Genomic DNA, 27,294 nt, shown 5'->3' with positions numbered 1-27,294 from the left:
AATTCTGAAGAGACAAGTTGAGCATCACTCTCCATCCAGCATCCAGTCACTAAAAGCGGTCATTGTTGAAGAATGGAAAAAGATTGAGGTTACAAAATGTCGCCAACTTGTTCATTCCATGCCTAGAAGACTTGGTGCTGTCATTAAAAATAATGGAGGCCATACAAAGTACTAGATGTAGTAGTTTTTGTTGTGGGGTGTACTCATTTTTGCACCACCCTAATTTGAGTAAAACTGAAAAAAATGTGTAATCTAAGTTATATTATTAACCTTACTTTCATGTTACAAGTTAAACAGATGTTATATTAAACTTTGTCTTGTCAACATTTTGGAAATCATTTGTGTTCACTGAGATATTGTTTAAAATGTTACTTTTCAAAGGGGGTGTACTCATTTACGCTCAGCACTGTATATTATAAACAAGTAATCGTATGGTTCCTCGTAAAATTAAGGATCAATTTCACTCATGATTTCGAAGTTTTGAAATTGCCCGAGTCTTTTCAAAACTTTGAAATCACTCGTGAAATTAATCCTTAATATTTTACTCGGCCCCATACGATTACCTATACTAATTTTATTTATTTTTGGTTATTCTGGGAGTTATTTTTCTAGACATTATGTATCATTGAAGTCATTGCTCTATGCAGCACTACTGTTTTGTTGGCATTTTGTTAGCATAAACACACACACACACACACACACACACACACACACACACACACACACCATGATGTATATCTTGCCTCATAGAAATGTCAAGTGATAGTTTCACATTGTCCCCACACACACACACACACAAGGAAATTAAATACTCATTATTAAAGATTTTTGAAGGTTTCTGACAGAGTTTGAATCTTAAACTTACACTGCTATCTCTACATTTCTTAAAGTAAAGCTCGAGTACCATGTACATGATGTACTGATGCATGACAATATATGACGACTTTACAGGGCTGAATACCACTTCCTGACTGTCTTCCTCCACATATTATTTTTACTGACATGCAGAAAACTGGTCATTTGAATTACAGTGTGTAATAAGGCCCAGGCAGATGCATGAGCTGAAAGCAGCTCATTTTCTGGTTCACCATGAAGTCATTAAAGAGAAAATTTATTCCAAGTTACTGATGTAGCTGTCAAACCTCATAGAAAGGTGAATGTGTGCGTGTCAGAAATACAAATTTGGACAGGATTTTATTGGGGGAGGAAAGGCAAAGAACCATGACATAATACTGTAAACTTGTTATTATAAATATATGGGTCCAAAGCAAATAAACGCTTCCCCACCTTTTATTTATCTAATTTTTTTAAAATCCATAAGAGTCTAGTGGGTTCAGTATTCACTGCTCCTTATAAGAACTCTTTTACCAAGATGAAGTTATATAATGAATAAAACTTGTATATGAAATAACGTCAGAAAATAAAGCTCACTAAACCACAAAAACAAATGCATGAAATTAATACAGATGCACCACAAAGTGTGAAAAGCCACACAAAGCCCACCTCACAGCAGCTATGATACAGAACACACACACACACACACACACACACACACACTTTCTGACTCACATCCATTAAAAATTGAAGTTTATATTCTATTAAAAAAAAAGAATTCAGTTTTTCACCAACTACACATAGTACAAGCACATCAGTTGTAAAAAAAAATATCACACGCTCTATGAAGATGGAACAATGGGTCTCACTGTCTCCACTGAGCCCACATCAGATCACCACAGAAAAGGACTTCACACCTCCAGGTCGGTCAGCCATTAATGGGTTCATAGCTCACTCACCAGATTCAGTCTAATGTTGCTTAATAAAGCACATTGGGGTTGATAGAAAGTCACGAAGAGGAGACTGCAACACTAATGCAAGAACTAAAATAACTATTATTCTTGGACAAAAAAAAAGGAACAAAAATTAAGATTAACGGGAATACAAAAAACACATCATTGAATTAATTCAGGGCAGTATGACATTGTGCAAGAGGTGGTCTCAAAAATGAAGGCTCAACAAAAATTACACATCTCATAAATGCAGAGCACCATGCCTGTGCATTTCTGCAATGTGCAAGTAATCCTCTTTTCACATCTACACTGGCAAATATCAAAAGAATGCTGTGCATCAGACATTAAGACCCAAAGCATGCAAGTGTGAAAAAAAAATTATTCAGATTATGCGCTTCATAATTTCCCCATGCTGAAGCATGCAGAAGAAAAGCTGCCCACTCACAAACATGCAAATGCTAAAAGCCACCCACGGGCTGGGCTGCTGGGTCTATCGGGCTGAGCAGAGCCCTTCTGCAGGGGGATATCAGGACAGAGCAGATCCCCTGCCTCCTCCCTCTTTGCTCCACAGGGAGCCTTCAGACTTTAATCAAAAGCCTCTCAGCACTCTCACACCCACATCAAGTTCACACAGACACAGATATGGGCAAATATACTGTGGTGCCGGACAGTCATTTTAAAATAAATTTAAAAAAATAAATAAATAAATAAATAAATAATCCATACCTCATGACCAACACTCAGGACATTGTGATTCTGACAGGACACCACAATATATATTCTGATATTTTATATTTGTATTCCCCCCCATGGTCAGCTACTAAATCAATTAACAGGTAAAAGCAGCTGACACCCTAGCCTGGGAAATCCCATGCTGCTTTGCACAATCGTTCCGATCTGAAAAGACAGCATGGAAACTATGGTCTAAAGGCTCACCTGAGTTAGGGAGCCAATCAGAGAGTGGGGAGGGGTGGAAAGACGGTGACGCATACTACTCGACAAATGAAAGCTTGTAGTTTATTTGGGACTGTTTACGGATCACATTTAACATGGCGGCGAGCGATACGAACCAAACTTTCGATCAAGCTTTAGACACTGTTCTGAATAGTTTAGAGCGAAAGTGTTTTAAAAAAAAAGAACAGCGTTTGGCGTTACAGTCTTTCTTCACCTCTTCGTCTTCTTCGTCGCTCTAACTACGTCACCGGGTACAACTGCCATGATTGGCCATGGGCTACGTATACGCCAAATGATAGACATTCACTACGTCCAATAAACGGCCGTTGACAATCGTAAACCACACCTCCCCTACAAGAAATTCAATAGGCGGATTCCAGACCATATTTCACTTGTGATATGGTCTGGTGTTAACCAGACTAGCTGACACCCAGTAGCAGTGCTTAAAACAGAACAATTTAATAACCCTGAATGTTTCAACATGAATATTTGCTCAGTAACTAATAAAGATGTTTATTAATCGAGCCATAAAACATAGGGCGGGGGCGTCATGGCTCAGGTGGATAAGGCGCCATACCATAAATCCGGGGACCCAGGTTTGATTCCGACCCGAGGTCATTTCCCGATCCCTCCCCATCTCTCTCTCTCTCTCTCCTGCTCATTTCCTGTCTCTGCACTGTCCTATCCAATAAAGGTGAAAAAGCCCAAAAAAATATCTTTAAAAAAAAAATAGGGCAAAAATAGGTTAACACCAAAGGCCAACAATAGTGATAACTGTGGCGACATCATTAATTAATGAAAATGCCCCTTATTTAAAACACTTTCAGAAGTGTATTTTATATATATTTTTTTGTGTGTGGGTGTGTGTGTGTGGGTGTGTAAAATGTTGATTTTCGTAAGTATCTCTGCAACTGATAAAGAGCTGTAAATGGTAATAAATTGAAGTCAATATTTGATGTGACAACCATTTGTTTTTGAAATTTAAAAGTATCAAGTACAATTTATGCATAGTTATAAAGAAATTGGCTGGAGCGTTTTACTGAACATTTTCCTGTCACATCTTATTTTTTCTTGGAAGAGTAATCTTCAGAAATATAAAATGATTTTGTACTGACTCAATAATGCAAAAGTCAAACATCTGTAATAAAATTTGCAATAAAAGAAAACTGGGCATCCAAGACCTTTGCAAAGTATGATACATTCCTTTAAATGACCAAGAAACTGCTGCAAAAGAGACCTTTACCCCATAAAGAGATTAAGAACCCATTATTAATCGTGAACATGCCAATTAGAACCAACCTTCTGTCCTTCCAACCCCAAATCTTCCACTCCACCACCTGCTTATGCTACGATACTATCTGTGGCATTCTACATTTAAAAATAAATAAATACACACACACACAGACCATGATTCTGCAGGACCTAATGAAAGAAAGAACATTGTGCTGATCCAAGCCGTTCTAGATTTGGCCACAGTTCAAAATGTTTTCTAGTCAGCTGGAAAAGTTTTAACCGTGATTTGATTAAACAATCAATTCAATGGCCATCACTGCCACAAATGCGTGCATGCTTTATACCAGTCCTAATTGGTTTGACAAAAAGAAATACCAAAACAAATATGGCAACATGGCATGTTTATATTATATATGGATTGAATTAGAATAGATTTGTCATTGTTTCTCTGAGACAGCATCCCCTAGCATTTGAACCCTCCATTTTATTTTATTTTTGCTGTAGATGAAAATAAAAGGCTCATCTATGAACATGTTTCTGCGAATCACATGGGAAACTGTATTATGTCTGAATCACACTTTCAGATTAAACAAACTATCATTTCTGGAGTGGCCAATGATATTTGAGGGATGGCATTTAACCTCCCCCCAGCCCAGTGTGAAGTGGATAGGATTCAACAGAATACCACTGAGAGTGGGTAGGAGGGGGATTTATAGAACAACAAAAAATAAATCTATCCTGTGCACACCTCTAGTGTGAACCTTACACTGACTCAAGCGCTCCAAGTGGAGATCAAATAGAGAACAGATGACCTAGCAGAAGCTCTCAGAAATTAAAAAGTGCTAAAACAACGAAAAAATTTCCACTCATTCTCTACTGATTTACATGCCAGGACATGTACAGCTCTCTGAATCAGTCTGTAGAAAGTTTCAGCGCAAAAAGAAATTTAGTACCATGGCCCAAGCTTATAAACAAAAATCATCCAGCGAATAGGAAATTAAGCAATTTTAAAAAAAAAAAAAAAAAGGTCACAGGGATACTTTCACATGACAGATTGGAGTAGTCATTTCAAGGACTGAAACTGCCAACAGTTTTTACTAACCTCTGCCATCTAAAATCAAAATGAGCTAGCATTTTCCTGATCACTCATTTAACTTGGTTCCGGACCAAAAAGGAAAATCACTGCTCAGTCTACTGAGTCCTGAAAGTCAGCCCTTTATGACTAAGCTCAGATTAGTGTGGAACGTCTGTCCACACCTCGAGAGGAAATGCACTCACATTGTGAATCCTAAAGAGGCAGAGCGCAACCACGTGAGCGCACCATTTGGCCCCAGCTCCACAGGTGCAGCTGCAGGAAGTGATGCGGCAACGGTCAAACATGACTGCCACATTGTAGGCGCCCTTTGACTGGCCAGCTTGAGGTGAGAGGACAGTGGCACTGAGATGGAAACCTGTACATGAATGAGAAAAAGGAGGAAAACTGAGTGTAACGATAAATCTAACACATTCCAGTCCAAACATTTCCGAAAGAGGACGCTAATAAAAGTAAAGCTAAGAAACAGCTGATTCAAAGCTGCTCAATCTGAATAACTGAACTGGAGCTGCTTAAGAGTTTGACAATATGCTTTGCTTGCATTCCACAGAATATACTTAGGAACAAGTCTGTAGTACCATCTTTGCCCAAATAAGTAAAACTTGCTACAATTTGTGATATTTACTGACTATCTGGAGATGCTCAGACTAAGTCATTATCATACTGAGCACAGCAACCACACTGAAAATGAAAAATACATTTATTTTTTCTGCATTGTGACCCAGAGAGAAATTGAGCGAGATGGCGAGAGACAGGGAGTGTGTGTATGTAAGGACGTTAAGCAGTGGGGGATGGATAAATGCTTTTTACCACTGGAGAGCAGCCAGCCTTCTTCTAGCCAGCTAAGAGAAAGAGAGAAAGAGAAACAGAGAAGGGGGGGGGGTTTCAACTCGGAGCTGCTGTTCCAGATTCAACAGGCCTCCTTCAACTCTAACTCCAGATCAAATCCATTTCTCTGCACTCCCAGTCTCTCTTCCTCTACCTGTTTGCCAAAGGCATTCGCTTTCTGACCCACTTTCCTCCTTAATATGGTCAGCAGCAAGGCAAGAGGGCTCAAAAATATCATATCCATTTCTATCAAAAAAGTGCTTAACCTCATTTTGCACCAACTTGGCTCTCCCCTCCCCACAAGATGTTTGCGAATGAGAGGGTGCGGACTACAACTAGCAACAATTCATCCTAATATACTGCACATGCTGTGAAGTAACTGTTTGTAGAAGGTGGTGTAGCAGTAAAAAAGCGTCGTTATTGACATTGATATACTTCTAGGAGTACGTTTAAGTCATAGTAGGAAGGTCTTGCTGTGTCGTTGGTTGTAACGTCCATTCACAAGACTGACAAGGAAATTTAATTAGACAACGGATTGTCTTTCTGTAGTTTCCCTGCCTGGACGCAGACTCAAGGAAGCAATGTATCTGATGTAACAAAGAAGACAGCTGACTTGGAAATCAGCTGCAAGACGTACAGACATCAGGTTGTGGTGGTGTTTTTTTTTTCCCCCCAGCAGCATCGCAAGATTGTTGAAAATGCGCTCCAGACATTTTCATTCTGGTGAGTGTCAAAGTCTAAATTTGCTTAGCACTATGCTAGCTTTGAAATAAACTTTTGTTAGCATCAATGCTAACATTGCAAAGAACAGTCTTATGTAGCAAAAGAGACTACATATATGCTTAACATCTACAAAGATTGATTTCTTCATTCTTGGATCAAGATGTGTAACACAGGCAACACACTGAAGGCGTGCCGTGGTATCTGGCATCAAGACCTTAGTAGCAGATCCTTTAAGCCCTCCAAGTTGCAAAGCGGGGCCTCCATGGAATCGGACTTATTCGTCCAACATATCCTACAGATGCTTGATCGGTTTGAGATCTGGGAGGTCAAATCAACACCTTGAACTCTTTCTCATGTTCCTCAAACCACTGTCCTGCTGAAAAAGGCCACTGCCATTGGGGAATACCATTGCCACGAAGGGGTGTACTTGGTCTGCAAGTCTAGCTAGATAACTCAAAGTGGTGTGGTGTGGCATGGTCACTGGTCAGAGGGAGAGCTCTTTCGCTGTGAGCGTTGGACTTGCATCATGCCCACAAGCTGCTGACCTAGTCTTAAATGGTGGACGAAAGAGTGAACTCTTAAAGGTGCATTTCAAAGTATAGTGAAAAGAGAAGTGAAATCCAGTAACCTTAACCACTGAAACTGGAGAAATGATACCGAACCAGGGAAACGCAAATGTGAAATTTCCCAGTAATGGTAATGCTTTTTTCACTTGCCCATATTTTCTTCCTGTGTCCAACAGATCAACTTCAAGAAATAATATCCCACCCTTTGACAAATGCTACTATAATGAGGTAATCAAATGTTATTCACTTCACCCATCAATGGTATTAATGTTACGGCTGATCAGTCTAGATACACACGTATGCATACAGTATAAAAACACTGTAGTTTATTGTGATGGTCGTGCAACAGTAAAACATGGCTATATGGCTAACAAGTTTCCATGCTTCCCTTTGGCACAATTAGTCCTGCACTCAGGTATGCTTTAAGCATGAAGATTGAGATGCAGACAGAGCAGTTTACCCTGCCTTGAGCTGCTCCCAGGTGAAATGACAGCAGCATTTGGGTAATGAGCTAATAACAGACAATTTAATAGCACCCAAGAGATTCTGCACCGGTTATTGCATCAACCAGGACATTTGTCTTTCAACAGCGCATTCTCTTTTTTTCAATCGGTCATTCAATGCCCTAAAATATATAGTGTCTCCAACACATTTCTATAATTTTCTTCTTTAGAATTGGAAAAAGTAGAGACTTTAGAAATCAGTCCGTCATTCAGTTATCGTCCACCTTAAGCTTCTGGATGATTCGGTTGAGTCAATGAAGATTATTGATTTCCAGCCACACATTAGCAGTGACTTTCATTCCTTTCTAAGAATTCTTTAGTGTCGTAGGATTGAGTGTATGCTTATCTTTTCAATTACCTTTTCCATTTCATTTGCACTAATCTATACCCAATCAAGAACACAGGGAGACATGCATTGCCCCTGCTCTCCAAGTGTGTATTAGAGAGAGAGCGGGGTCATCTTTTGTCCAACATGTCTCCTCAGAAAGCCAGCTGCATGAGGATGAGTCTCTGCTGCTGTGCAGTCCACCACCTCCAACAATAACACTCATTTACACAGGCCCCGTTCAAACCAACCACACTTACATTTAGCTCTGCCAGAAACACTGAGTCTGAAACAACCCCACTGTTTAGATGAGGACTGATTTTAGCAGTGACATAAGGAAACCAGAGACGCTCTCCAGTCGTGTGTCTGAAGGAAAAGGCAGAGTAAATTACGGGTTTGGCACAGACAACATAGAAAGAAGTGGCACAAGCCAGTGATTCAGGAAAGTGAAAAGAAGTGTGGAGATGATTTAGCAGCAACGACCCGAGTGTTTTCTGCATTAGGAGTGCTAAATACTTTATTTGGTAAAAGTGTCTCAACAAGCAGATTAATACAAAAACACTTTCAAGGACATTTAGGATTTGTCCTGGTATTGAATGCTGTTAGTTTTACAGCATGTAAGGTATGAAGTTTCTCACCTATCTGCAGGGGGTCTTTCACAGCTCTCACCCGATAGAGCTGCTCTCCACGCTGGAACTCGTCAGGGCTCCCATTGGCCAAGCAGGAATATAACCTGCAGAGAGTGCAAAGAAAGATGAGAAAAGAAGAAATGGAAAAGCAGAAAAAGGCGACCAGTCCTACCAGTATATTTTTCAGTGCTATTCATACAAAACGGGTGGCTTTAAAACTGGACACAAAACAGGGTTTGTGCAAACCTAAGCAGCTGCTGGGATGAAAGATAAAGAAAAGAAAAATAGACCCATACACCAATGTGTGTTCAAAATCTGGGCCTTACTGGGACTAAGACAATAGTCTCTGTTCATCAAAGCTGCATCGATACGAAACGGAAAGACGTACAAATGCTTCTGCTTCAGTAAACTGTCGTACGATATCAAAATGTACAGTGATTTCAGCGCTAATGAATCAGCTTCAGCAGAGTGGATGAAAGCCCCTACCCACTTGTTCCTGTTTTGCGCATCATATGCATCCACCGCACCCCAATTCACTCCCATATACATACTATTTACAGGAAATATGCCCTAATTTGTGTGGAGGTTGCAAAAGTGATCTAATAAAAAGAAAGCATCCATGAATTAAAGAACAATGTACATTTCAGTAAATCTGAATTACAGCTGTGCGTTAGTGTAGCTGCTTAAAATAAAGACATGTTTTAAAAAAGTCACAACTATGACACACACACAGTTGTGTGAGATCACGTACCTGCGGTTATGTGCATTATATGTATAGCTATGTTTGATTCACATAGTTCTGATTTTCCTGCACAGTTCTGAATGAGAAGGTACTGAAATAGTATAGCATAAGATGACTAACGCAAAAAAAAATTCTTATATGAAAGAAGTCAAATGCCAAAAAGCAGACTATTTAACAGTTATTCCACGAAATCAAGTCGTACATGAGCTGACAGCCGACGAGGCGCATAGCGTATAAGCCATGTACGACGAGATTGAGTGGAATAATTTATTTTACGCACATCCACTGGATTTTCATGTCATATCAGCTCTAGCCGCTTTATCCTTCTACAGGGTCGCAGGCAAGCTGGAGCCTATCCCAGCTGACTACGGGCGAAAGGCGGGGTACACCCTGGACAAGTCGCCAGGTCATCACAGGGCTGACACACAGACACAGACAACCATTCACACCTACGGTCAATTTAGAATCACCAGTTAACCTAACCTGCATGTCTTTGGACTGTGGGGGAAACCGGAGCACCCGGAGGAAACCCACGCGGACACGGGGAGAACATGCAAACTCCACACAGAAAGGCCCTCGCCGGCCACGGGGCTCGAACCCGGACCTTCTTGCTGTGAGGCGACAGCGCTAACCACTACACCACCGTGCCGCGCCCCCCCCCCACTGGATTTTGAGAAACATTATTTTTTGCAAATCCAATAAATAAAAACTTAATACAAAACGTCCAATAAAATCATTTCCACTTAGGTGGACTTCTTAAAAACCTATTGACGGCTGCACAAATTGACTGGAGTGGTTTGGGTTTTTTTTTTTTTAGAAAGTGCCATCTTGCTGTCGTGCCGAGGTATAAAATAGCTTTAGACATTTATTTAATTCTTCCTTGGACATTTCAGTTTTGTAATTTTCAAAACTACTTTGAGCTTTTGAACCAGTATAAAATAAACAAACAAACAAAAATAAATTTTACTGCTTAAAGATGAATGTAAACAAACCAGTGAAATGACAATAGCAATGTGTAAAAAATGCTATAATAATATTCTTGGGGGTGGGGGAAAAAAAAAAAGATACATTCTTCCCATTTAACACTTGAATTCCATATTTTTTGGGGTTTTTTTTTGGTATTTTTGGGTGTTTTATTTTCGAGTTTTTATTTTGTCCTTGGTTGGTTCAGCAACACACTCCGCCATTTTGTTTTTCTCTACTCACAGTATAGAGGATGTGCAGTCATGCGACCCATCCGTGTTTACTCCACCATATTGGACGGCTTCAGGATTGTTTACCTTACGCGAGCATAATGGATCCAGGGAGTAATCCCCAAGAAAATTTGGAAAATACCCCATCTACATCGCGCGATAACTTGTCCAAGTTTGTTCAGCATCTTGAAGGTGACGTGAGGCAGCATTACGTGGAAAAGTGTTCCAGGTTGGGGACTGCAGATCCGTACAACTTGCCGCAATCCTTGTTCAGGGAAATTCGGAGCTGCAGTGCCGGCGATTTGCCCGATCTGGCCTACCACGACATTTACAATTTCCTTGTTAATCGTGAATCGTGTTACACTGGCAAAGCCCTCAAAGCTTACAAGAGCCTGGAAGCTTATAAATATTTTGTTGCGGGATGGGTATCCCAACTATACCTCTGGAAGGTTCCGAAGAAGAACGTCTACTTGATAACCTTACGGGTAAGTGGCATTAAGACGTTTATCATAAAGAGACTATGCAGGACGTTTTATCGTAAGAATGTTCGAAATCTAAACTCAGTTCCAGATAATGACAGGGTTGTAAATATGTATGTTTTTGTCTGAAAAAAAAAAAAAAAAAAAAAAAATCACAAAATCACCGCTATCTTTATCTGTGCAGAATTATTATTCAATATCAGATATAAATGTATAGGGGTCACAGATATGTCCAGCTTCTATATTCAAACATTAAAAATATATTTTCTTGCACCTTTATGTGCCTAAAATAACATACATATTCTCTTTCAGTACTTTACACAATCTGATAGGAAGAACTTTATAAACAAGTTACGCATTTGTATACATATTTTATTAAGAACATTAATATTACACGTCCATGTGAAAACCAGTTATATTTTTTTGATCACAACTTGGTGATAGGTGGTGCAAATTTGGCTGGTAGAACTGGGGTACCAGTTTTCTCTTCGCACAGCGGACACCCATTTTGCGCGTCTCTCCTCGTCTGCGGGGAATCTATAAAAATGACAGGCCCTCAACCAAATGCTGAACAAGATATAACCATTCTCGAAAGATCTACTCCCACACACTTGATAACTAGAACGGGTTCGTCCAAGTTCTATGCGCGGCCATGCCGTCCAAGATGGCAGATAAACAAATATCACGTGACCTCGTGACGTCACGTGCACGCTCTCTATATGAGCTGATAGCCTAGTAGAAGAGTAGCCAATCAGAGCGCACGATTGTTCATATCCAGTGAATGTGGATAGAATAAAACTTAATGTAAAAAGTATTTGGCATTGATATGAAATTATGTAACAACCTCAAAAAACATATCCAAGTATCTTTGAACAGCAAGTGCATGTGATTAGCAGTCCAATGCAGCTCAACAGTGCTTGAATACAAACACACTTTACTCACATTACTGACAGAATAAATAAAACCAAGGCACAATTAGTGACATTATCTTTTCACTCGATATCGACATCCCTTACTGGACCTTTCTGAAAACCGTTTAGTGCAACGAACCCCACAAATCTGGAGTTCACAGTCAGGCCTTCACCAATATATACTAACCTAAAAGACTAGGGTGTCTCATTCTCACCTGAGATCCTCCTCATTCTCACCTGATATCCTCCTCATTCTCAGGAAAGCTCCAGTAGGCGATGCGAAGCTGAAGCTGCTCGGGAACGGGAGGATAAACTTTTTCCACCACCTCAAATGGGATATGGAATGCCACTTGCTTGGCTGACAGCTCTACCAGAGGGATGACCTGTCCATCTGAGAGAACAGCAAGAATCTGAGGCCTGACCGTTGAACAACCCTCATAACACAATACAAAATAATAAAAATAATTCATCCCATTTAGCAGTCCTTGATATTTTCCTGAAGAAAAGTAAAAGGTTTTGTTAATCACAGGAACTCTTCACCACACTTTGTCAAAATTATTTGCTTACTGTAGCAACACAGGCTACCATACACACACGGGAAATAAACGACCGAATAACCTCATTTGAGGACAGAAACCACACTGGCTCCGTGACAAAAAGTGAGAGCAGCCATTTTATTTATCAATACACTTTCAAGCACGTGCATCACAGCCAAACTGTAAAAACAACACAGACACAGATGATGGCTGCAGTTCAGACAAATGAAAGGTGGAGAATAGTTCAAGCCTTAGGTAGGTAGGACAACTGCCAATAAGTCCTGGCATGGAAAGTCCAAAAAGGTTACAGGTTCAGTCCTAAAATATCCCCTTACCAAAACATTCGAGTCCCAACTCCAATAAAAGGAAGTAGGTTGCAAAAACACAACTGAATTTTTTTTTTTTTTTTAAAAAGACCCTTTGAGCGACATATAAACTTACAACTGCTTTAAAACCTGAAGACTGATTGTAAAACACCCTTCCATTCCATTCAGAGTAAAATAGTGAGAGTAAACTTTGTTTACGGAGATGAAACACACATTATAATGGATTTAGTACTGAAATATAACAATCGTTAAATTTGTCTAGGCATTAGCACGCCGGTTCTCATGAGCCCCTGTCAAAACTACACTTTTGCAACAGGCATTTATAAGTCTTGATGCATAACCACAATCCCAAAGATACTAGCTTGACTTACACACACTGAACACCAGTCCAAACCATGTTAACCATTAATTCATATAATGGTCTACAATTGTTCATGGATTCTGTTGGTATATTTACTCGATATTATTTTATCTCTCGCCAAAAATGAAACGAAGGGTCAAATGGGGAAAAAAAAAAAAAAAAGACGTATTGGTGGTGTGGAAAAGCGTCATGATTGTGATTAGAACCATGTGTGATTGAAAGTTCATCGAGTTGAGCTTTAATGGGGTAAATTGCTTGGTTTCATACATCGGGATAACATTCACTAACGTCAGGGGGTCTGTTATGACAAGAAACAAACTTAAGGCGATGTAATCCACTACCCTGTTTTACTTTTGAGCGAGAGCTGACATAACAGATGCTGAGGCAAGGCTGCAAGTCACAACTCCACATTGAACTGCTCATATGCAGTCAATTTTCTCACATCACTGCTGGACAGAAGGAGAGAGTCAGCTCGGAGGCAGCTTTACAGTGTAAAACTGATGATCGTTTCTAATTGAGAAGTAGAGGTTCACTGTTCAGACGATATATAAAGAGAACCCAAAATGCACCGTATGCTCTACGCATCCTTTCTTCAGCTCTTCATTTTCAAAGCGCAAGTGAAACCCACTGACGGCGTTGTAATTCTGAGCCGATTCCACGGTTTCAGAACTAAAAAGTATACGCCTGGTTAGAAAAAGATGGAGCACACTGCCAGCAATAAGCGCTGCTCAATATGGAATGCTACTAATGTAGCACTACTCCCTGCATCTGCAATATGGCAAAACAGATGGGTGCACGCATTTCCACACGGCATGGGTAAAGACAGGGCTTTAAGACTTGGACAAAAAAAAAAAAATTATTTCCACATTTGTCAGATTGGAGGGACCAAATCTATGATTCTGTTCTGAAGAAACAAACAGTCTCTAAATCCAAACAGGCTGCCCAACAGAAAAGGAATGGACTCCCATTTGTTTGCAAAATTCTGTAGGAGCAACCTGGTAGTACAGTTTAGATGCTGGGTCCAGTGACTGATTAATATGCAAGTCTTACATGTATCATTTTTCTGCAACCCTAAGCACTGCCCCTAAATACTCCAGCCTAAACGGGAAATAAGCACTGACCCACAGCCGCTAGGCTGAGAAGATAGCCTTTGTTTATGCTCGCCCACTCTGGTGACCATATGTAGAGGAGCCTTGCCAAAGCTTTATAATTAACAAAGAGCCGCTTCTCTAGTTTTTGGTTATATACTCTCTGACCGTTATTATTATAAACAAAGCTGATTATCAGTTACATTCGTTTTTTCCAAACCTGGAAAGGTTCCTTGCCTTTTCACCACGTTACAGAGAGAGTGTCAGAAAACAAAACTGACTCGGTTCCAGCACCAAAACACTTCTCGCCTTGAACTGATAACTGTTCGTGTCAGGGGCTTGAGGGCAGGGTCATTGTGTCACCATAACAAATGTTCCCCATTCAAATAAGACAGGAACAGTGCAGGGGATTTTGAAAACGGACAATGCTTTTATATTGTAACTGTGAATCTTCATCTTGTGCACAGACATTGAGACACTCATTCATACCCAAGAGCAATATAGTGTACCCAGTTCATAGAGGAAACTGGAGAAACCAAAGGAATCCTACATGGACAGAGGGAGCGCATGCAAAACTCCAGCCAGAGAGTAACCCGAGATCAGGATCGAAATCCTGGAGCTGTGAGGTGGCGACGTTACCCGCTACGTCACCCTGACACTCTAAACGTACCTGTACATCAGTGAAGAAAATAGTTTCACTGGTGAGTACAACAAAATAAATGGGATTTACACGGCTAACGTTAATTAACAAAACTTCACGCAATCGTTGCCCGTGAGGTCAGTGTGTTCTGTCTTGAGACAATAAAAGATTTGACTTTGACCAATTTAAAACATGTGTGTGTGATGAAACGGTTCAGCAAAGCCAGTGGAAGCAAAACCCAGTTCACAAAAAGATGACAGATGACCCCATAGAGGCAAAGCCATCTGTTTATTATGTTAGTAATATGGCAAAATAACATTTTCTTTTCCACAAAGATGTGACCTGTATATTATATCATATGATCATGTTTCTTAGTCTTTGTCAGGTCAAAATCTCATGCGTGCAATGACATTCCTCAATTTCCCTCAGGAAGAAGGGAAAAAATGACTACTTCTAGTAGAGACGACACGCAACGCTATAGAATCAAAATTGCAACAGAGTAAAATGGCACGTTAGCGTAAAGGGAACAAATACTGACTCAGTTACGCCAGACCATGTGGTACACTCACAGCCAGTCATAAGCTGACTAAGGCACTGAACAAGAGGCTAGTAAACATCTGTGGCTTTGTCTCTTATACACGTCTGATAACGTACTACTCATCACCCTCCTGTCTTCAAGCTGATAAATAAAACACAAGGACAGTCAGCACTCAAGTCCAAATAAAATAATGTCCAAGTGATGAAACTGCTTCAGTTTCTGAACCATGAAAAGCTTTGAGCATGCGAAATACCTCGACTTTACTTCTTAAACCAAAAACGATAGGATTTGCCGGCAGAGCGAGTGAACCGTACAAGCTCAGCAGCATTATACAGAATTATTAAATAGGGGGTTTATTGCTTAACCACAATACCCTGCTCTGAGGCAGTGACCTGCACAAGACAAAGCTCTTTTTACAGCCTTCCCTCTGCTCTACTACACCCAACCCCCACTGCTCCTTCAATCCAAACACCATACGGCCTGTGTCTAGAAAAATGGCTCGGAGTGACTTGCTTAATAAATATTACTCTCGCACCTTCAATTACAAAAAGTTCAAGCATGCTCAGATTTGCTTTCACAACCAAAAAGATGCTATGTTTATTTGCTCTGCTGATGCACATTACCATGTCAGGGTTCGAGAAGCCTGAGTGTCTCTCACACCAGAAACCTTCAATAATAACTACAACAATAACACAACTGAGAGTCTGGCTAATGAACAAGACGTTCATATACTAGCGCTACTTGATTTAAATACAAATAAAGAAAATGCATAAATTTAAAAAAAAAAAAAAGTCAAGGTGAAGGAAGCTTTTTCCCCCCTTTATTTAAAAAAAAAAAACCCACACACCACCACAGTATCACAGAACACACTTTAGTTGAGCTTTCAAGCCCCCAAGGAACTGTGTGCCCTATCTTGGTAAATCTTGATAAGCTCTAATTTCTCGTTGTTTTTTTTTCTTCATAGAGACTACATGAAGTGTTACTTTAGGAAAGGGGGAAATTTTAAAGCAACCTACAGACACTTTGCTATAGCTACTGCCTCTACATGTTGATTGTTTAAACTTTTAATCAGGAGTTATCAAAAACTTTCTGCAACCAAGGTCAGTATAAAACAAACTCGCAGTCCTGTTTCAGATACACGGGTTAATTTTATAGATATAATCCAAGTACTAAAATAAATCTGAGAGATAATTTTCATATGATGAGCTGTTTATTCCTCTCCACCCACACAGGCTAACCAAAACCAGCTGTGTTAACTGTAGTAAAATGCAGATTCAAAAACATTATATGAACAGCAAGTTTACTCATGTTCTCTTTTTAAGTTTAGATTAAGCCTGTCCTGGTTCCATACAAAATATTCAACTAGAGTAACTTGAACACTTCGAACAACTTATTTGTTGAACAATGAGTAACTTTTAAACAAAATTAATCCCCTGGCTATGCTTAACGAATACCTGGGGATCCCAGATGAAGAACCTATTCCATAAACAACTCCCACGTTGTGGTGCTGTTAACTTTAAGAGGACCACTTATTAGGTGACAGGGTTGTCAGGCAATTCTGAAAATATCTTCTAAGGTCAGAGGTAAGAGCAAGGGCACAGGGGAGTGACAGGGATCATATTACGATGACAATGACTGCTCAAACACGGACTGTTTCATAACACATCAGGGTGAACTCTGTTACCTTTAATCTTAACAGTAGGGGAGTTCGGACCAGCGGACTGTTTTCTCCATCCTCTCCAGTTCTGACACAGGCTCTCTGCCTCAGAGATGAAGGAGCAAAGGGAATCCTCCTCGAAGCGGTCCGAGTCCTCAAAGGAGAACCTCTCTCCGTCTTCCCACTCTGCAAACATCAGTTCCATCACATTGGCCGGTTGTGAGGGTGAAAAAGCTGAAGCCTTGGAGTCAGTTGCAGCTCAGGCAGGAGACTTCAGCTCACACAGCTGACACACAGAGTGCAGGCTGAGTGCATGGGCGAGGAAGAGCACTTCCACTAGGGCAACTTGTAGCTTGGGGGAGGGGGACTGAAGTGAATCAAAACACAACGACGAGCAACTCAGCCAAAGTCTCTCAACTAGAAACACACTTATTTTCGACGCCTGTTTATGATGACAACACACACGGTGCATCAAAACTACCTCCATTCACTCCTACCGGTCAGATCTGATCTTTAGGCATCCTCACTGGAAGTTAATCCATGGTTTTTCGGAATGTTTCCTCACTTTTTTGAAGTCCACATCAGGATCTTGAATTTATCCCAAAAGCAGCACGACGACATGAAAAAATAAGCAGTGATGGGTAATCAGGAATAAGATTACAACTCAAAGATGCACACAAAGTGACACTTTCCTCAAAGAGCAATGACATTTCTCATAACCTAGATGCAAGTTGATCCCAAATACTCAAACTTTCCAAGTTTCTTTTTGTTGGACCTTGGTGGTGGTGGTGATGATGATGATGGTTGTTGGTTGGTTTGTTTTTGCAAGGCACAAACTGGTCCACTGATAACTCCATATATTGCTTTAAACTTATGCTGCCATGATGACGTCGAGTTGTGAAAAAATATTGAGAGAAATAACTCAGACAGTTTGCAAAGTTATTAGAACTTAATTTTCCTTCACTACAACTCCTGTCTCTTCTTACCCCCCCCTCCCAAAACCAGCTGAGCCACTTTTGCTTGTGCTCTACAAAAGCTACTCTGATCTGATCTGATCTGATGCCGGCTAGCAGCCTGAGCTAGCTAAAAAGACAACCAACCATTAATTAAGCGACCGGTAAAAACAAAATACGCTCTTAGTATAACAACACACCTGGTTATCAACGATGTAAACACTGTTAACTTAAAACAACTAGTCAAACTGCTGAACTTAAAATCACTTGTATGTGGTTTGACATTTGAGGCAAAGGGGGGGAAAAAAAGAGAATAGCTAAGCTAGCTACCTAGCTAACTCCTAGCGACTAGCTTAGCTAGGTTTTCGCTGCCGACTCGTTAGCATTAGCTGCTAGCAAAGAGTTTTGAGGCTAATCCGATTGAGTTACAAAGACAACACGAACTAACATCACTGGCTAATGCTCGCTCAGTTTTTATCTTTGAAAATAAGCAAACGTTGTTCAATTCAGCCCGGATTTTAATCTTGACAAGCCATGCCAGGACAACACGATGCCTAATCCTAGTCTGAACACATCAGGATGTGTGTACTCTCGCTGCTGTTTGTTTGTTTGTTTACTTGTTTTGTGATAGTCCTTCAATTCTGCAAGTTAGAGACGCTTCACGGCGATGAGACCGAGACCTCCACCGGCTTGACATTTGTTCACCGGCACCTACACCTAGCTAGCGCTGTATTTTTGTTTGCACTCCCACAGACCTTTCATAATTCTTCCTACAATAGCATAGCAATGTTTTGCTCCTGCGACCTCCTACAGGTTTCTCAGTCCGCGGATCCAAATTCTGTTCCCACCACGGACGACTCCTGATTGATCCAGATCCGAAATACCACCAATCTCAGCCGAGTTCCCTTGATTTCCTTCTGCTGTCATCCGTGTCTCTCTCTCTCTCTCTCTGGTCTGGAAAATGATGGCTCTGTGCTCAGAAGCTTCACCACGGGGCGTGTGTTTCCTCCATCAGCTGATCTCCATTTACACAACATGGTTAAAGGTGTAGTCATACCATGCTTAAAGGTATAGATGGATCCATGTACAACAGATGTGAGCTCTATCAATAGCTGAGCAGTACATAGTAAACAGAAAACCTACAACTTATGGTTCTATCCATCCATTATCTGTAGCCGCTTTATCCTGTTCTACAGGGTTACAGGCAAGCCGGAGTCTATCCCAGCTGACTATGAGCGAGAGGCGGGGTACACCCTGGACAAGTCGCCAGGTCATCGCAGGGCTGACACACAGACACACACCTACGGTCAATTTAGAGCCACCCGGAGGAAACCCACAGAGACACGGGGAGAACATGCAAACTCCGCACAGAAAGGCCCTCGCCGGCCACGGGGCTCGAACCCGGACCTTCTTGCTGTGAGGCGACAGCGCTAACCACTACACCACCGTGCCACCCACTTATGGTTCTATCCATCCATTATCTCATCTCATCTCATTATCTCTAGCCGCTTTATCCTGTTCTACAGGGTCGCAGACAAGCTGGAGCCTATCCCAGCTGACTACGGGCGAAAGGCGGGGTACACCCTGGACAAGTCGCCAGGTCATCGCAGGGCTGACACATAGACACATACAACCATTCACACTCACATTCATACCTACGGTCAATTTAGAGTCACCAGTTAACCTAACCTGCATGTCTTTGGACTGTGGGGGAAACCGAAGCACCCGGAGGAGAGAACATGCAAACTCCGCACAGAAAGGCCCTCGCCGGCCACGGGGCTCGAACCCGGACCTTCTTGCTATGAGGCGACAGCGCTAACCACTACACCACCGTGCCACCCACTTATGGTTCTATCCATCCATTATCTATAGCCGCTTATCCTGTTCTACAGGGTCGCAGGCAAGCCGGAGTCTATCCCAGCTGACTATGAGCGAGAGGCGGGGTACACCCTGGACAAGTCGCCAGGTCATCGCAGGGCTGACACAGAGAGATAAACAACCATTCACACCTACGGTCAATTTAGAGCCTAACCTGCATGCCTTTGGACTGTCGGGGAAACCGGAGGAAACCCACGCAGAAAGGCCCTTGCCAGCTGCTGGGCTTAAACCCAGGACCTTCTTGCTGTGAGGCGACAGTGCTAACCACTACACCACTGTGCCGCCCCCATCTGTCCTTTGAAAGAAGAAACCTTTATTTGTCACATGCACACTTCAAGCACAGTGAAATTCATCCTCTGCATTGAACCCATCTGAAGCAGTGAACACACGCACACACACTCAGAGCAGTGGGCAGCCATACTAGAGCGCCCGGGGAGCAGTCAGGGGTCAGGTACCTTGCTCAAGGGCACCTCAGCCCAAGGCCGCCCCACGTTAACCTAACTGCATGTCTTTGGACTGTGGGGGAAACCGGAGCACCCGGAGGAAACCCACGCAGACACGGGGAGAATATGCAAACTCCACACGGAAAGGCCCTCGCCGGCCACTGGGCTTGAACCCAGGACCTTCTTGCTGTGAGACGACAGTGCTAACCACTGTGCCACCCCATCTGTCCTTTGGTGTAATTTGTATTTTTATTAGACAGTGTAGTCATGGCCTGAAGGTTCGAAAAGCAGCCTTGAGCCCAAAGGGTTATCGGTTTGATTCCTGGGACCGGCAGGAAAAATATGAGGGGTAGTGAGTGAATGAACAGCACTTACCGTACTTTCTGTATCATGGCTGAAGTGCACCTAAACCCCAACTGCTCCTGGGCGCTGTAGTGCAGCTGTCCACTGCTCTGGGTATGTGTGTGTGCGCTCATTGCTGACTTGCATGTGTTCACAGCTTCAGATGAGTTAAATGCAGAGGAGGAATTTCACTGTGCTTGTGTACACGTGATATCAGTGCCTGACTTCACGAATGTTTTTGTGACCAAACAAATGAGCACAGCCACACTCCAAAATCTAGTGGAAAGCCTTACCAGAAACGTGGAGGTTATTATAATAGCAAGCAAATGATGGATGTTCAAAAAGCATGTGCGAGTGGTACAGTAAGGTGTCCACAAACTTTTGGTTGTATAGTGTAACATGCATAAATCTATAATCTGGGCTAGAAAGAATTTATCCTCAACTTCTTCATACTATCCATCCATTATCTGTAGCCACTTATCCTGTTCTACAGGGTCGCAGGCAAGCTGGAGCCTATCCCAGCTGACTATGAGCGAGAGGCAGGGTACACCCTGGACAAGTCGCCAGGTTATCGCAGGGCTGACACAGAGACAAACAACCATTCACACTCACACCTACGGTCAATTTAGAGCCACCAATTAGCTTAACCTGCGTGTCTTTGGACTGTGGGGGAAACCGGAGCACCCGGAGGAAACCCACGGGGAGAACATGCAAACTCCACACGGAAAGGCCCTTGCCAGCCGCTGGGCTTGAACCCAGGACCTTCTTGCTGTGAGGCGACAGTGCTAACCACTACATTCATCATACTATATTTATCATTGCTTCTTCATTATATTCAGTCTGTTTTTCTTACAATCGTTGGTGGTGTTCTTGTGCTTGGTACCACATATATCCAAAATTACACACCTTCTTTCACGTTTATCCTTGTCAGAATCGTGGTGGATCAAGAGTCTATCTATCTCGAGAACGCTGGGCATGAAGCAGGGATACACCTTGGAGGGAAATCCAGTCCATGACAGGTCACCATGAATTATGTTTGCTCTTTAGGAAATTACACACACACACACACACACTCTCCTACCTAAGGCAATGTAGAACAGCAAACCTACCTCCCGGTATGTGTTTTGGAAGGTGAGGGAAACCCACACAAATATGCAGTGAATATAATGTAGAAACCTCAAACTGGGCAGGTAGGTGTAGTATGACAACCACTCGTCAGCATGTGAGGACCCTGCACCAACCTAAGGGTGACGCAATAGTGCAACATTTATCTTGCGTATATCTCATGCACCACAAGACCAACAGTCTTTTTTAACCAGAATATTTCTTGCCTAAACCCACACAAGTAGCCATTTGGACTCTTAAACTCTGCCCACTTTGAGCTAATTTGTATAATATGCAAAATGTACACCAAATGTTCTACTAGTGCCTGCACGGGTCTCCTCCGGGTGCTCCGGTTTCTTTCCACAGCCCAAAGATGTGGAGTAGATCAACTGGTTACTCTAAATTTGCCCATGAATGGCTGTGTGTGTCTCTGTGTTAACTCTGTGATAGATTGGTGACCTGTCCAGGGTGTAGCCTGCCTGTCGCTCAATGTCAGCTGGGATTGGCTCCAGCTCACCCACAATGGATAAGCAGTATAGAAAATGAATAAAATGTCCAATAGTTTAATGAAAGCATATAGTACAGGTTGCCCACAAACACTTTGTGGATTTGACTTTTATTTGCTCAACTTTACCACAATGATACTTGCCTGTCATTACTGATTAGCATTTTGGGAAAAAATACTATAGTTACACCACAGTGTCCAACATAATACGCAGACCAAGGAGCAGTTCGACAGATAATATTATTTATATGTCTGTGTATGTTATATATGTTAGTGTTTCTGTAACACATGTTTGTGTTTATGTATGTTATATGTTTGTGGAACATTATGGTGCATGACAATGGGTTATATAATAAATAATACAAAATACAAAATTATCATTTGGCAGCAGAAACAGTTTTGAATTGCAAGAAAGGCTGATAATACAGTACAAATTGTAGCACAGTTATGGTGCAATATTATGTTGGGCTCAGAAATACAGGGTGTTTCAAAAAAATTTATATTATTTGAGACGTAAATATCCCAGAAACTACACAGTCTAGGCAAATGAAACTGAACAGGCTTAATACTGAGCAATATAAGATTTATTCCTCAAAATGTGAATGAGAAATTTAAACGTATGTGGATTCCATGAACGATTTCACAAATTTTCAATATGCGCGCCGCCTGAGACACAGCACACGTCAAGTCGGTAGTCCAGCTCCTGCCAAACACGCTGCAGCATGTCTTTGGTAACAGTCTTTTCTGGTAACAGTGTATTTTTAGAGAATTCTCTCATAAATGTACGCTGCACAGTCTTGTTTGACTGTGTTCGAGTGTACTCTAACATACAAAACCTTTTCTTTTCTAGTTAATGGCATTTTTATACCTAAAAAGATAAAAACAAAAAACATTAAACATAAAATTTTGACCTGTTTCCACACATGCTGTTAAAATTTGAGGTCAATTGAACTAGAATTGGCAAAGTTATTAGATTGTGAAATTATATAAAATTTTTTGAGACACCCTGTAAAATAAATCAATTTTCTCTGAGCAGAACCAGTATTTTAACATTTCCAGTCTTGTGTTCCAACTCCAATATAAAATTTGTAAATAAGTTAGAACAATTCAAATAACTGGTTAATTTTGTTCCTTTTATGTAGGCTGTACGTATATGAGTCTTATATAATAAAACAGTAGGCTTTTGAAAGCCATTAGACCTAGCAGCTATGTTTGGATTAAGGGCATGTCCACAGTATAAACACTTATCTAGAGTGTTTATACTGTTTATATTGTTTGTTTTTTTCAATTCTATTTTTATTTTTATTTATTGCATTGCCTGTTTGCACCGTGGGTCAGAGAGGACTGAAATTTAATCTGTGCTGTATGTCGAGCATGTATAGCATATTTGACAATAAAGTTGACTTGACTTGACTTGAAGCACATACATATGGAATTTTTACTGTTTACTGTGCTCCATCTAGTTATGCAATATCTTGAATTATGATACATACAGGACACTTTTTCAATGGAATAAAAACATGTGTTCTATTCCCTTCTAGCCGGTTCCATTCATTTGGTTTGACAGCATGCAATATTGTTAGCAGAGTCCTCTGTTTGTGAGGTCTTCAATTCCCACCTCCAGAAGAGATTTTCGTGCATCCCGGGAGAGGTTGGAGACATGGAATCCAAATGGACCATGTTCAAAGCCTCCATTGTAGAGGTGGCTGGTAGGAGCTGTGGCCGAAAGGTCGTCAGTGCCTGTTGTGGTGGTAACCTAAGAACCCGCTGGTGGACACCGGTGGTGAAGGAAGCCATCAAGCTGAAGAAAGAGGCCTTTTGGGCTTGGTTGGCCCAGGGGTCCCTTGAGGCAGCAGGCAGGTACCGAGAGGTCAGAAGGGCTGCAGCTTCGGCAGTTGCTGAAGCAAAAACCCAGGTGTGGGAGGAGTTCAGGGAGGCCATGGAGAAGGACTTTTGGTTGGCCGAAAGGAAGTTTTGACAAACCATTTGGCGACTCAGGAAAGGGAAGCAGGGCTTGCCTCAGGCTATGCGCAGCCAAGGAGGAGAACTGCTGACTCGAACTGGGGATATTGTTGGGCGGTGGAAGGAGCACTCTGAGGAACTCCTGAATCCGTCCTACACATCTTCCATGGAGGAGGTGGAGTCTGAGTACTCAGGGGAAGCTTCACCCATATCTCTGACAGAGGTCACTGAGACAGTCAAGAAGCTCCTCGGTGGCAAGGCGCCAGGGTTGGATGAGATTCACCCTGAGATGCTGAAGGCTCTGGACATTGTTGGGATATCTTGGCTGACATGTCTCTTCAGTGTCACGTGGAGGTCGGGTACAGTGCCTGTGGAGTGGCAGGTGGTGGTTCCCCTTTTCAAAAAGGGGGACCGGAGAGTGTGCTCCAACTATAGGGGTATAACACTGCTCAGCCTCCCTGGGAAAGTTTATTCCAGGGTGCTGGAAAGGAGGCTCTGACCAACTTTCAAACCTCAGATTCAGGAGGAGGAATGTGGATTTCGTCCTGGCCATGGAACGGTGGACCAGCTCTTTACCCTGGCAGGGTTGTTGGGGGGTTCATGGGAGTATGACCAGCCAGTCTACAGGTGTTTTGTAGATTTGGAAAAGGCTTACAACCGTGTTCCCTGGGGGCTCTTGTGGGGGAGTATGGGGTATTGGGGGCCATTGCTACGAGCCATCCGGTCCTTGTACAACCAAAATGTGAGCTGTGTCTGAATTCTCGGCACAAAGTCAAACACATTCCCAGTGGGTGTTGGACTCCGCCAAGGCTGCCCCTTGTCACCGAACCTGTTCATGATATTCATGGATGGGATCTCAAGGTGCAGCTGGGGTGAGGAGGGTGTCTGGTTTGGGAGCCTCAGAACTGCATATCTGCTCTATGCAGATGATGTGGTTCTGTTGGCTTCTTCAGAGCATGACCTTCAGCAAACACTAGGATGGTTTGCAGCCGAGAGTGAAGCGGCTGGGATGAGGGTCAGCATCTCCAAGTCTGAGGCCATGGTTCTCTGGCGGAAAACGGTGGAGTGCTCCCTCCAGGTTGGGAGTGAGTTGCTTCCCCAAGTGAAGGAGTTCAAGTATCTTGGGGTCTTGTTCACAAGTGATGGTAAAATGGAGTGTGAAACGGACAGGCAGATTGGGGCGGTGTCAGTAGTAATGCAGGCGTTGTTCCGCTCCGTCGTGAGGAAGAGGGAGCTGAGCCAGAAGGCAAAGCTTTCGATTTACCAGTCAATCCATGTTCCAGCCCTCAACTATGGTCATGAGCTTTGGGTAGTGACCGAAAGGGTGAGATCGCAGATACAGGTGGCTGAAATGAGCTTTCTCTGTAGGGTGGCTAGGCTCACCCTTAGCTCAGGCATCCGGAGGGATCTTGGAGTAGAGCCGCTGCTCCTTCATGTCGAAAAGAGTCAGCTGAGGTGGTTCGGGTATCTGATTAGGATGCCTCCTGGACGCCTTCCTTTGGAGGTTTTCTGGGCACGTCCAACTGGGAGGAGACCTCGGGGTAGACCCAGAACACGCTGGAGAGAGAGATTATATATATCTCATCTGGCCTGGGAGCGCCTTGGGATCCCCCAGAAGGAACTGGAAAGCATTGGTGGGGAGAAGGACACCTGGAATACCCTGCTTAGCCTGCTGCCACCACGACCCGACTTCGGATAAGCGGAAGAAAATGGATGAATGAACATTGTTAGCATATCACTTATCCTATTTGTATTACGCCACTCTACCCAATGGAGAATGAGCGTTGAACATGGTTTACGATATTGCATGGTTGCCAAGACAACATGACGTCGCACGTCGGAGACATAAAACTTCCACGCTAGTGAGTGACTGTGACAATTTGGAAACAAACATGGCCACCAGGTTTGCTTCGTTAAATGCAGAAGATTTTGAGAGAATTATGAAAGAGAAAGATGCGTTGAACACCAGAAAGGAGTGTGTATGTACAGTTGTGGTCAGAAGTTTACACACACTCATGGGCATGAATGTCATGGTAAGTTTGGGCTGTTAATGATTTTCTTGAACTGTTCTTTTTCCAGGGTGGAATGATTGTACAGCATACATCTTTAATGACTTCAAAAAACAAGAATTGAGTGCACAAGTTTGAATTTATTTTGGATTTTATCTAATCCACACAGGGTCAAAATTATACATACAGGCTCAAATATAGACGTACATTCACTTAAATCTGTTAATAAGTGGTGCTGAAGGTTCTGCTCAATATTTTTTAACTTGACAAAGCCAAGGCCTATTAACTTCTCGTTAGTGTTCATGATTGACTACAACTGATAGTTTCTCTTTGCCAGCATAAAAAGGATTTGTTTGACAGCACTCATTGGATTGACCAATACTCAGAACCATGAATGTATGTATATACTATTTGAGCCTGTATGTATAATTTTGACCCTGTGTGGATTAGATAAAATCCAAAATAAATTAAAACTTGTGCACTCAATTCTTGTTTTTTGAAGTCATTAAAGATGTATGCTGTACAATCATTCCACCCTGGAAAAAGAACAGTTCAAGGAAATCATTAACAAGGAACTCAGTGAAGATCTAAGAAGGAGAATTGTAGATTTACACAAGTTGGGAAGGTCTCCTGGAGCCATTTCTAAATGACTGCAGATTCCAAGATGATCAGTTTAAACAATTGTACGTAAGTACAAGTTACTCTGATGTGTCACCACTTTGGCAAGGTCTGGAAGAAGACCCAAACTGTCACCCTCAGATGAGAGGAAATTGGTTAGGATGTTCAGGAACAACCCAGGAACCACCAAGGCTCAAGCCTGCCATGAACTGGAAACTGCTGGAACACCAGCGTCACTGTCCACAGTGAAGCGAGTTTTACATCGCCATGGACTGAGAAGGTACTGACCAAGAAAGAAGCCCCTGCTCCAAAATCAACACCTTCAAGCTCAACTGAAATTTGTAGCTGCCCACATGGACAAGCCAAAT

At 42.1% G+C, this 27,294-nt stretch overlaps 1 protein-coding gene across 5 annotated transcripts in view; it reads right to left on the bottom strand.

Annotated features, from left to right (window-relative positions):
* Positions 1–19,067, bottom strand: part of zswim8 (zinc finger, SWIM-type containing 8) — a 73,156-nt gene extending 54,089 nt beyond the window's left edge. The window contains exons 1-5 of one of the 5 annotated variants that reach the window (XM_060926273.1): positions 17,594–19,067; positions 17,140–17,479; positions 12,204–12,357; positions 8,651–8,745; positions 5,253–5,425 (exon numbers count right to left, since the gene is read on the bottom strand). In XM_060926273.1, coding sequence (XP_060782256.1) covers positions 5,253–5,425; positions 8,651–8,745; positions 12,204–12,357; positions 17,140–17,317 — 600 coding nt within the window. In that variant the 5' untranslated portion in view covers positions 17,318–17,479; positions 17,594–19,067. Of the gene's footprint in view, positions 1–5,252; positions 5,426–8,650; positions 8,746–12,203; positions 12,358–17,139 lie in introns of all 5 variants that reach the window. The other 4 variants (XM_060926275.1, XM_060926272.1, XM_060926274.1 and 1 more) reach the window with 4 other exon arrangements.
* Between the last annotated feature and the right edge of the window lie 8,227 nt (positions 19,068–27,294).

Source organism: Neoarius graeffei, chromosome 7 (genome assembly GCF_027579695.1).
Source record: "Neoarius graeffei isolate fNeoGra1 chromosome 7, fNeoGra1.pri, whole genome shotgun sequence".
Lineage (NCBI taxonomy): Eukaryota > Metazoa > Chordata > Actinopteri > Siluriformes > Ariidae > Neoarius > Neoarius graeffei.
Note: the sequence above shows the minus strand (reverse complement) of the source record. Positions and strands in the feature narration are given on the sequence as shown.